At 36.4% G+C, this 12,279-nt stretch overlaps 2 protein-coding genes across 2 annotated transcripts; both read left to right on the top strand.

Annotated features, from left to right (window-relative positions):
* The first annotated feature begins 4,587 nt into the window (after positions 1 to 4,587).
* Positions 4,588 to 8,980, top strand: LOC133867725 (protein NRT1/ PTR FAMILY 4.5-like). Its single transcript, XM_062304494.1, has 6 exons — positions 4,588 to 4,734; positions 4,819 to 4,915; positions 6,417 to 6,634; positions 6,731 to 7,174; positions 7,630 to 7,757; positions 7,894 to 8,980. Exons 1-6 carry the CDS (start codon positions 4,732 to 4,734, stop codon positions 8,771 to 8,773), a joined length of 1,770 nt encoding a protein of 589 aa, XP_062160478.1. The 5' UTR covers positions 4,588 to 4,731; the 3' UTR covers positions 8,774 to 8,980.
* A 1,208-nt stretch (positions 8,981 to 10,188) lies between these two features.
* LOC133869459 (oil body-associated protein 2C-like) lies at positions 10,189 to 12,072 on the top strand. Its single transcript, XM_062306464.1, has 4 exons — positions 10,189 to 10,802; positions 10,990 to 11,072; positions 11,169 to 11,283; positions 11,362 to 12,072. Exons 1-4 carry the CDS (start codon positions 10,385 to 10,387, stop codon positions 11,616 to 11,618), a joined length of 873 nt encoding a protein of 290 aa, XP_062162448.1. The 5' UTR covers positions 10,189 to 10,384; the 3' UTR covers positions 11,619 to 12,072.
* Positions 12,073 to 12,279: the final 207 nt, after the last annotated feature.

The raw sequence follows: 12,279 nt of genomic DNA, 5'->3' as shown, positions 1-12,279 counted from the left end.
CTTAGTACTTTGGTCCAATTTTTTTTATGGAGATCCATGTCACCTTACTTAAAATCGTGACACCTATCATGTGTGCCACATATGGGAGTCAATTTAGCATATCCTATAATGTGTTATACATGTGGTATTTATGTCACATCAGATGTCGAAAATAATAAAAAATTACCTAAACTTCAAAACTTCAAAACCAAAAAAATAAAATTGGATTAAAAAATTGTGAGTGACTGACTAACCACATTTTGGCCAAGGGTGGCTCATGCCACTCCTTATGGCCAACCAAGGGGTGGCCGAACCACCCTCAGATCAGCCGATATATGATGGCCAAACTACCCCTGTTTTGCCTAGGGGTAGTTCGGCCACCCCCAAAGTCCACCGCTCCATTTTTTATTTGCCATTAGCTTTTGGGGTGGCTCGAGCCACCCCTTGGCCAAAATAAGAGAGGCCAAGATCCTGATTTTTATTTTGTTTATTTTGGGCTTTTATGGTTTTTTTCTCTTTTTTTTTTCAAAAAAATAAATTTAAGTAATTTTTTATATTATTTTCGACATTTGGTGTGGCATAAATGCTACATGCATCGCCTATGATAAGTGACATGTCATAAGATATGCTAAGTTATCTATCATATGTAGTACGTACACGGGACATGTGTCACAATTTTAAGTGAGATGACATGGATCTTTGTCAAAAAATTCGACGAAAACTGGACGGAAGTACCAATAAGATATTTCCATTAACGACAAGTACAACCTGTAATAATTTTTTAAACCAAAATAGCCATTTAATAATGATCTTTAGCACATATACCAAAAAGTCATATAACCCTATTATTTAATATACTTCAATACAATTAAAATGTAGCCTACCACTACCTTTCTGCTTTTGCTATCTTTCTTTTCTCTTTCTTATATTTCTTCTCATATGTTTTTACACATTTGGTGAGCTTATACGGTATCTACAACTTTACAGAAACATTAAAAGTTGTTCAACAAACCAAGTCAAGTAAAGAGTTACAAACCAAAAAGAAAAGGAGTTGACTGGACCTATGGGTGGCTCGAGTCTTAGGCGACTCGGATGGTCGCCTAAGACCTCCAATTAATAATTGTACAATAAATTTATGTTTTTTTTAATAAAAAATTAAGGTTAAAAATAAAACATTTTAATGCTTTAAAACAATATGGTAAAAAGTTAGTAAAAAACTCTTTAATTAAGGCCCGCACTTAATAATTGTACAATAAAGATTATTTTCAAAACAAATTTTAGGATTATAATATGGTAAAAATTTAATAAATAGTTTCTAACTAAGGCCCTTAATCATCGTAAAAGTAATTGTAAATTGAAAGTCCCATTATTCACATTTAGGAAAAAAAAAAAAAAAAAAAAAAAAAAATTCATAAATTCTTGAAAAGTTTCACTTATTTACTCTTTTTAAAAGTCTCATTTTTACATTCATGAAATTAGTCCAACGTGCATAATATTTTCTCCAACATTTATTTGAATTGAACATTTAGAAAAATATAAAAAGCCTTCAAAGTGCATAAATTTTCATTGTTTGCGTTGTGCATAATAGATAGAATTACACACTCAGTAAATCTTCAATGTTCAACAATTTTTTCCGCATTATGTTATATTACACATCAATCTTTATATAACTTATTTCCATTTTTCTATTTATTTTTCTTTAAATCTTATTATTTCAGGTCTTTGAATCAAGTAATAAGTCATTCTATATCTAATAAGTTACAAATAAAAGAAAGTGTTTTAATTGACATATTAAATAAAAAATATATAAATTTTTTTTAATTTAATTAATATTTAAATATAAGAAAATGGCATCATTTAAACTCGTTTCAAAATTTATCGAGTCAGCCCCAACTGGACCCCACAGACTTGATGATCTAATCACAAACGTCCAACAAAAATCTAATAACAAATAACGACTCACTTTCTATTGGTCACACAGGTTTGTCTGGATTCATTGGTGAAGCAGCAGAGTTCATAGTTTTCTACTACGTGTCAATGCAATTCTGATGAGTTACTTTTTTTTTTTAATTATTATTATTTTTTTTATTCTAATTAAACAAGGAAAGAGTTACAGGGGAGGATCCTTCCAGTTATGATCCGAATTGAAGAAGAAAGATCCTCTCCAACATACAACAGACCCAACACAAAAACTAAAGCGAAAATAATTACAAAAGGTAGGAAATTGGTCAAACAAATGACCCAGTCCTCTCAAGGGTCCGCACAATGATTATAGAAGCAAAAGAGGCACAGATTAAAAAGAACCTATCCGAACTCCCACTTGGAACCACGAACAACTACAAAAAAAAGCTAAAGCCGGATAAACACCGTCATAACCCAATGTATAGACTGCGGTAAAGAGAGGAACCGACACAAATTTGGTTACAAAAGTCTCCAAGGAAGGTCAAACGCCAAATAGGAAACAACAACCCACAAAACAAATAAGCAGCAAAATACAAAAAGAGCTTCTAAACGCAAGAAAAATAAAATTATATGGAAAATAAAAAAGGCAGTAAAAAAGCCTACTGAGTAGTAGCTTGAACAAAAGATAAGGCGGATGGAGACCAGTAGCAGAGCTTTTAGTAGCAACTCGAAGGACACGCAGTGGCGCGTGAGATCCATGTGCAGACAAGTGATGATCATGTGGCGGCGGCGCGTGGTGGCTGGGAAAAGGCGGTGAAGACATTGACAGAATATTGGGAGGTAAGGGATGACCTTGGTGAGGAGTGTCAAAGCGGAGGATGAACAGAGGTCAATAGATCTGGCTTTGAAAAAACTGAAGATGAGAACCACCGTAGAACCAAGAGCAGCACGATTATAGAGGGTTTAAAGTGGCTAGAAGGGGTCGATCAGGCGTGTCAAGGTAGACCGGTGAAGAAAGAACAGTGTCACCGCTGCTTAGGGGAAAAAAGAAGGAACAAAAGAAGAATCGACAATTGAGGGGGGAGGGGAAGCAACCGCACTGGGTGGAGGGGAAGAAGGGAGGAGGGAGGAGGGAGAAAGCAAAGTCTCTCCCTCCCCTAACCCCTGTAAGAGCTGGACAAAGGTGGATGAAAAGCCTCACTAGGAGGTGGAAAAGCTTCTCTAAGGAGAGAGAAGAGAGATTCGGAAGTATGGACCAATACGTTGTTGTTTTGACATGTACCTTTCTCTCCCTCGATCTGTGCCAGTCTCCCTTCTCGAGCGAATAAGATTCACGGCAATTTCTAAGAAATTGCTGGATCAGCAATTTTGACATCCACGGCCAGAAACATGTCACGTTAAATTACATGCAAAACAAAAAGTACGACTGTCGACCACTTTCTTTCTTCCTAGTGTGTCATCGTGCTTTTTATTGATTGGTGGGTTGATAATATTCTCCCCCAGATTCAAGAAGGAAAACTAAGTAAATAAAAAGATTAATACTACGCTTCACGTTATATTTTCACTTCACACCAAGTACTTCACATCATGTTTTAAGTGCTCTTCTATATGCTTTAGTTAAAATAAAACAAACTATTAACTGCTTAAAAACATGTTACTTCGACCGGCTAACGTGAAAATCTAATGTGAAAAATAACTATAGTCTAAATAAAATATTAAAGAGGAGGCATATGGGGCTTTTAATTTATTTAATTACGTACGTTAGAGTAAACTTTGAATTTAGGGTTAAATACATTTAAGTCCCATGAACTGATAGGTCTAACACTTAGATCGACACATCAAACCACAATTTTGTTGCAATTAAGCAACCTTTCTGTCATTCTTCTAAAAAGACCCATATTTTCTTTTAAAAAATAAAAATAAAAATTGAATTTATATATAATTTTTTTATTAAATACTAAAATACATAGAGTAAGGTTCGATTAGTATAGAAAGAATTTGCATGAAATTTTGATTTTGATTTTAGTTTTTTAAAGAAAATATGAGTATTTTTGAAAAAAAAAAATGACATAAAAGTGGATTAATTGTAACAAAATGGTAGTTTAATGTATTCAAGTGTAACACATGTTAGTACATGAAACTTTTTTTAAAAAAATATTGTTAATTAAGGAAGTGTAATTTAACCCTGGCCTTCAAATTTATTTCCTCTGACTTTCGAGAGGGTTGGCTCTTTCTCACGTTGGTGCAGCATTAATGCATGATGACATTATGCCCACCAATACCGCCAATATTCTCCCAAAAGGAAAATAATAAGAGAACTATCATCCTACTTGTTAATGCTCCACTTGCCTTTACGAGAAAAATCTCACTAGAATATCATCTTGAACTTGTTCTTTTTTCTTTGGCAGAAAAAAACAAATAAATAAATTATGAGTATAACTTCTCAAGAGTTCCAAGGATTCTTATCATGCATGCATAAATATTCCTCGTCTTTCTTTCTTTTTTTTAAATTTTTTTTTTATAAATAAAATCAAAGCATTTCGAAAACGAAACCAAAATTACAAAGTATCATATATAACTTGCTAGTATTAATTAACCATTAAAAAAGTAAAAAGCACAACCATTGCTTGAAAAGAGACGGCAATTTTCAGCAAAATACAGACAAGAATGCATAATTAATTAGTCTCTTGGCAATAAGAATTGCTCAATACTTAATGGTGTATATATATATCATGCATGGCATAGCGTTTGCATGTTATATATATATACAAATTAACCACAGTATTAGCTTCTACCAATCTCACCATAAAGAGTACTACTCTAAGTATATTCGTATATAGCTAGCTAGCTATGGTAATTTTTTCTTCGATCTCATCATTTCTGGGTTACATAATATTTTCTTGTTTTAGCCTTAACTATATTTTGGTTTCTTTGTAGGAGAAACCTGAGCTCGTTGAAGGAAAGGTGGATTGGAAGGGCAGAGCAGCTGTGAGGTACAAACATGGAGGAACCAGAACTGCGTTGCTCATACTAGGTAATTAGCCTCAACTTAATTTGTTTGCATGGTGGTTGTAAATATTGTCGTGAACTCCTATTTGTCATTCTTGATCTTATCATTTTCCATACAATTCTGAATGTATGGGTTTAACAGATTCAATGACTAATTTTTTTAAAATTTGTATAGGAGAAAAACAAGTGAGTGTCGATGTTTAGACTTTTTCTATATTATTGTTAAAGCATTTTCAAAATTAATATGTATATATATTTATTTTGTGTTTTGGAAATGTTTTAAATGGAAGGTTTTAAAGAGCTTTGAATGAAGTGACTCCCACATGGGAAAAAAATAAGGTGTAGTAAGCATTTATAATGTCCAACACAGTTTAAAATAGAGGTTAAAATAATGCTTGGGTATATGCACTTATGTGTATACTCTAATACAGTGCGAAGCACCAAACCCACAAACACGTGCGTGAGTAGTAGGGCGCCTTGATGGAGCACTTGGAACGATGTCGCAAAATCCAAAACCCAAGAATCTATGAGAAAATCTGTACCTAAGGAAACTGAAAGAAGGTATACGCTAACCTCACTGTCATCGGACTCGTCATTGGCCGGCCACATTGACTAAATTTGTGGAACCTTTCTGATTCTTTTTATCTTCCAAATCTTGTTTTAACACTCTGCAAAATCTTCTTTAGTGCCCTTTCTTGTAACAATAATACCGCTCCACATCTTTTGCATTTGACCGAGATTCTTCATCCTTTGTCGAACATGACTTAGATCGAGACTGTTTACCTCTGTCATGCTTCCCCTTTGACTTCTCCCTGCCGTGCTTTAGCTCGGACCTCACCACAAGCCCATCCACCTTAGATCGAGACTGTTTACCTCTGTCATGCTTCCCCTTTGACTTCTCCCTGCCGTGCTTTAGCTCGGACCTCACCACAAGCCCATCCACCTGATCATTGAAGGGTTTTCTCCGCATTATTATTAAATAATCATTTTTAGTTATTTGGCCTGATGGTCAGAATTAAATGTCTATTAAAATAACAGTTTATGATTGTTGAATTAACAGTGAATAATGAAACAGGGTGACTGTTAGTTAACAGACATAAATAACTAATATTTAACACAATATATAATATACTGCAATCCAGTTATTAAATATAGAACAATATATTCTCTCAACTTCTGTTTCTCTCTTATACCCTTTGTACTTTAAATTTCGAGTCTCTATCCCTTGTTATAATAGTAAACTTGAGAATGTTCAGGTTTAATTTCGTTTATGCAAAATGCAACTAAACAACATAAGATTTTTAGGCTCCAGCCTCCATTATATCTTGGCAAATAATTTTTTTTAAAAAGCGACGTTGTCACGCACCTTATGGGCATTCGATTTTTCTTGCTTCTATTACTTTTATCTAAAACTATCACTCTTCACAAATTGGTCTTGTACGTGAAACTATATTTATTTAGTCCATTACAACGTACATCCTCAGCTTTGGTTAAAATATAAAGCTTCCATGCATGTTGTTTTGTAGTCCTGTTTGGTTTTGAGAACATGGCAACCTTGGCCCTGGCGGTGAACTTGGTTACATACTTCAGTGGGGTGATGCACTTGGAACTAGCCGATGCGGCTAACCAACTCACCAACTTCTTGGGCGCCAGTTACATTCTCACCATTCTTGCAGCTGTCCTTTCAGATACTTGCATCGGCAGATTCAAATCTGTTCTCATTGCAGGATGCCTAGAGTTTGCGGTATACTTATTACATGAGAACTTTGAATCTTTGAACTTTAATTGAATCTCTTGATTTGATGAAGAGTTAATTATATATATATACTGATTTATCCAGGGATTTGTAGCGTTGACGATACAAGCTCACTCTCCCAGGCTAAAGCCCCCACCATGCAACGTCTTTGATCCGGCTTCTAGGTGTGAGAAAATTGGTGGTGGCAATGCCGCAGCCCTCTATGTTGCTCTGTATTTGGTGGCTGCTGGTTCTGGAGGAATCAAAGCTGCGTTGCCATCACATGGCGCTGAACAATTTGATGAAAAAGACCCAAAAGAAGCAAGGCAGATGTCCAGCTTCTTCAACTGTGTTTTACTAGCAGCATGTGTTGGCGGTGGTGTCAGCTTAACGCTAATTGTGCGGATCCAAGATAGTAAAGGATGGGACTGGGGCTTTGGGATCTCTGCCATCATCATATCCTTGGCAGTTATTATCTTTGCCGCGGGACTGCCAATGTACAGATTTCAAGTTATTCAAGGAACTAGCGCCCTCATTAGAATTATACAGGTTATACTAGCTCTTTTAGTCGCTCCACTCATTTATCAGTATTTATTGACTTAATACTATGTCAATATATACATTATATCAAGACATTTTAATTCACCCTATAAATTGTCCCCTTTATGACTCAACCACAACTCAACGTGGTAGCTGACTTTAATACCAACGTACTGATACAAACATTGAGTGTATATATATATATATAATTCAGCTTGAAAACCGGCTTGCAAGGTAGGGAGCGTACCCAATTAGAACGCTTACATATAATTATACATGATACTAAGATTATATTTAAGCCATGTATGATACTTAGGATAGGAACACAACTTCTTCCTTCCTAGCTCTATGGATACTTCCAAATATGTACTGGTTTAAACCTAAACATGGATTCAGATGCACATGGATCAAGGTTAATTTATTAATTACCTTCTGCTCTTTTTTCTTTTTCTTTTTTGTTTCAGGTGTATGTTGTGGCCATTCGCAACAGAAATCTTCACCTTCCTGAGGACCCTATAGAGCTCTATGAGATTGATAAGGACACGGAAGCTGCTGTGGAAGCAGAATTTTTACCTCACACAGACGTTTTCAGGTTCTATCCCAATCTTTCACTTGCACCAAAATTGACAAATCCATAGAATTTGGACAACATATCATTAGGAGCATGCTCCTATACATAATAATTACTCCTTTCTATTAACATTCATATTTGCTATAATCCTATGCAGGCGTTTAGACAAAGCAGCCATCCAGCCGACGTCTACAGGGCAGCTGCATGATAGCCCAGAGGCTCCAAATCCATGGAAACCTTGTAGGGTCACTCATGTGGAAAATGCAAAGATAATACTAGGCATGGTCCCAATTTTTTGTTGCACTATAATCATGACCCTTTGCCTGGCTCAGCTCCAAACCTTCTCAATCCACCAAGGTCTCACCATGGACACAAGCCTCACAAAATCTTTTAACATCCCAACTGCCTCCCTCTCTATCATCCCAATCGCATTCATCATCATCATAATCCCTGTCTACGACCGGATTTTTGTTCCCTTTGCGCGAAAAATCACCGGCATCCCCACGGGGATCACCCACTTGCAGCGTGTCGGTGTTGGCCTAATTCTGTCATCCATATCAATGGCCGTGGCTGCAATACTTGAAGTGAAGAGAAAAGGTGTAGCAAGAGAGCATAACATGCTTGATGCTATCCCGGTTTTACAGCCATTGCCCATCAGCACATTCTGGCTATCCTTTCAGTACTTCATATTTGGAATTGCAGACTTGTTTACATACGTCGGGCTGCTAGAATTTTTCTATTCAGAGGCACCAAAAGGCCTTAAATCCATCTCAAGTTGCTTCCTCTGGAGCTCCATGGCTCTAGGGTATTTTTTCAGCACCATACTGGTGAAAATAGTGAATGGTGCAACGAAGAATGTTACAAGAAGTGGAGGTTGGTTAGCAGGAAACAATATAAACAGGAACCATTTAAACCTCTTCTACTGGCTTCTTTCTATACTGAGCTTGATCAACTTCATTATCTACTTGTTTGTAGCTAAGAGGTACAAGTACAGGCCTCAGAATCTGGTGGACTCAAATGAGAAGATCAAGGCATGAGCAAAAGAAAATTTAGTCTTCAACTGGTGATACTACAAAGAATGCAAATGATGTCATGATGATTTCAATTCGGGTTTTCTAATATTCGACTTGTATTTTTTTTTATTTTTTTTTCTAGATTTGATGATATATATTGCAGGGGATTTGGGACATCCATGTGGTTTAAAATAAGAAAAATTGAAAACCAATATATATATGCATTCTTAATTTCTTTTCTTCCTAGCTTATTACTATTATTGTTATAATAATTATAATAATAAAAATGGTTCAATACCTTTGACCCCATGTGGTTTAAAAATTTTATTTTTTTTCCATCGAAGTTTTATTTTGTATCGTAGATGCTACTTTGCTTATGGCTAAAAAATAGAAATGGTACCTCCGTCTAACTTCTTTGCAAAAATTGATAGAAGTCCACGTTCATAGCCTTAAAAAACCGATATGTGTTCCTTTGCCTCATTAAAATTCAAAAAACACTTTTTGGAAAAAAGAAAAAAAGAAAAAGGGCTTAAGCCACCCCTATGGGCTTAATGGGGTGGGCAGCCACCCCAAGGGTGTTGGGATGACTCAACTGGCACTCTTGTTTGGCCTAGGGGTGGCCGAACCACCCCCAAGGCCTATAAGGGTAGTTCGGCCACCCTCAAACTAGCCATAGGGGGTGGTTTTGACCACTCCTAGCATAAACGGAAGTGACCAAATCACCACCAAGGCCCTTGGCTATCCTATTTTTATTTTTTTATTTTTATGAAATACTATAGATCTTATCATGCATGTGTAAAACCCAATTGTATAAATTGTGTTACCTATATTGGGTGCTAAATTAAAGAAATAAATTTATCATAATGGTCTGTTTGGATGCAAGTATATAGAAAACGTTTTCTACTTGCTACAGTGTTTACTTTTTTCAAAAACAAATTATATTTTATTCAATTTTCTTTTTTAATTTTATCTCACAAAGTCAAATCTTGAAATTCGCACACCGAATAAGAATGAAATTCTGATTTCAAAAATCAAACACACAAACGCCCTCGAAGAAATGATAATCATAAATGAACATTAACTCCACAATTGTCTCTCATTCCAATTAAAATAGTTGGCCTATTAAATCTCATATAAATCTACTAAGAGATAGTTTAAACTTATTTAAATTGATCAGGAATGTTAGAGTTCTTTCTAATGTTTTTCTGATGTCCATCTAAAATGACATAAATATAATAAAAAAATTATATCTATATCTTTTTAGATGACATGAATATAATTTTTTAATTTTTTTATTATATTTATATCTTTCTAAATGAACATTAGAAGAATACTAAAATAAGATCTAACATTTCCCGTTTAGAGGGATCGACAAAAATGGTGTATTTAACCGATATAGACAGATGGGCAGGTTTGCTCCTGAAATCGATCTGTTTAGTAATGGTTAGCCATGCCGACAGCAGAATTGTTAAAGACGATTTTTTTTTTCCAACAGGATGAAGGGGCATAGGAAATCACTGCACTCAGACATTCTCTGCAACTAGGATCTCATCGCAGCTGCCCACGTGTCCGACCATATTTGATCTCGATCCATTTGGCCTCTCACTTTCACCAGGCGCAGCCACCTCAACTCAAATGCATGTCTACGTGGGATCCTCGTACCTCACCACGTTCTCCATGAATTCTCCTCCCTCCCTCTCAATCTCTCTCTATAAACTCAGCTCCCTCGCTCGGCCTCTTCCCAAAACAGAGAGAGAGAGAGATTGGATCATGGCGTCGAGCGACAAGTCACCGAGTCCTATGCCGTCCGGTGCCGACCCCAGGCCGCCTGGGGAGCCGATGACGGTGGAGCAGCAGATGATAGACAAGGGCGCGCAATTGCTTCAGTCCCTGAAGCCCGTGAAGCAGATGAAGCAGCACGTGTGCACCTTCGCCTTGTACGGCCACGACATGACCCGCCAGATTGAGACACACCACTATGTCACCCGTGTCAACCAGGACTTCTTGCAATGCGCCGTTTACGATTCTGATCATGCCCATGCCCGTCTCATCGGTGAAACTTTTAGCCTTATCTTTTGCTTTCCCTGACTTTTTTTTTTTAGTATTATGGTGCAAAATGTATGCTTTGGACTTTGAATTGTTTATACTCAAAGGGGTCGGATGAATTTAGGAAAAACAAATAAATAAATAATGAAGTAGAAGCTTTGTCATTTTAACTTCAACTTTTTGTTCTATGTAAGGTGTTGAATATATAGTATCGGATAGAATATTTGAAGCTTTGCCTCCGGATGAGCAGAAGCTGTGGCACTCTCATGCTTACGAGGTTGTACTTGCACCCCCAATTTTTGGATTTCCTTGTAAATTTTTTATTACTATTATTATTATTATTCAATGAAGTGCATGAATTTGGACGATTCAGATCAAGTCGGGCCTTTGGTTCAATCCCCGAGTTCCCGGAATAGTAGAGAGACCTGAACTCGAAAATATGGCAAAAACATACGGCAAATTCTGGTGCACATGGCAGGTTGATAGAGGTGAGCAAGTGCTTAAAATTTAGCATTAATGCCCCCTAAAAAAATAAAATTTAATTTTGAGGTGGGTGTATGAAATAGGTGACAAGCTCCCAGTGGGTGCACCTGCTTTGATGATGTCTCCACAGCCGGTGAACCTGGGGCAGGTGTCACCGGAGCTGGTCCATCGGAGGGATAACAAGTACAACATTTCAACAGAGGCTCTGAGGGATTCGAGGGTGGAGATTGCAGAGCCAGAGTGGATCAATCCTCAGGCCGACTACTGGAAACAGCACGGCAAGGGTTTCGCCATTTACATCAAGTTCACTGATATGAAATTAAACGTACCATTTCCCTGAACCTCGATCAGATATATATATATACACACGTTGTGTAGTTAAGAGTGGTGTAAGTAAAAGTATGCAATATTATTTGGATTGTAAATTTGTAAGGGCTCATATACAACTCCACCTTAACTATTCCACCACTCAAGACTCAAGGCACATTGAGGTACGACCATGGGTTGTGCGATAATTAGGGTAGAGTTGTATTTTTAGCATTATCCCACTATGCTGGATAGAATAAAGTATATTAAGCTAAATATAGTGTATAGCAGCTTAATTTTGCAGTATATGTATATAAACAGAAAATCTGTAACATGGTCAAGTTGATCAATGGCTATGCTTAATTTCTTTCTGAGTCTTACTGCAAGAGTAGTTTAGAGTGGACAAAGTCGGTGAAATCACATGCAATAGATTGATTTCACCGGCAGCAAGCTAGGCATGAATTAATAAGATTGATAGATTTAATTAATTAGGTTTTCTAAAAAAAAAAAAAAAAAATTAAAGCAATTGATCTTTTTTCAAGCTAGCTCGTGCCTTTATCAATATCTGTTTTGTTAAATATATGTAACATTTTCTGGTTTTATTATTTGACCCTTGCGACACCTTCAAATGGCAAAAATAATAATAATAATTAATTGAGGGGTGGTCACTGGTCGAAAAACTTGTTAGATTGTGA

This window comes from Alnus glutinosa, chromosome 5 (assembly GCF_958979055.1).
Source record: "Alnus glutinosa chromosome 5, dhAlnGlut1.1, whole genome shotgun sequence".
Classification (NCBI taxonomy): Eukaryota; Viridiplantae; Streptophyta; class Magnoliopsida; order Fagales; family Betulaceae; genus Alnus; species Alnus glutinosa.
This window is presented reverse-complemented; position numbering and strand designations above follow the sequence as displayed.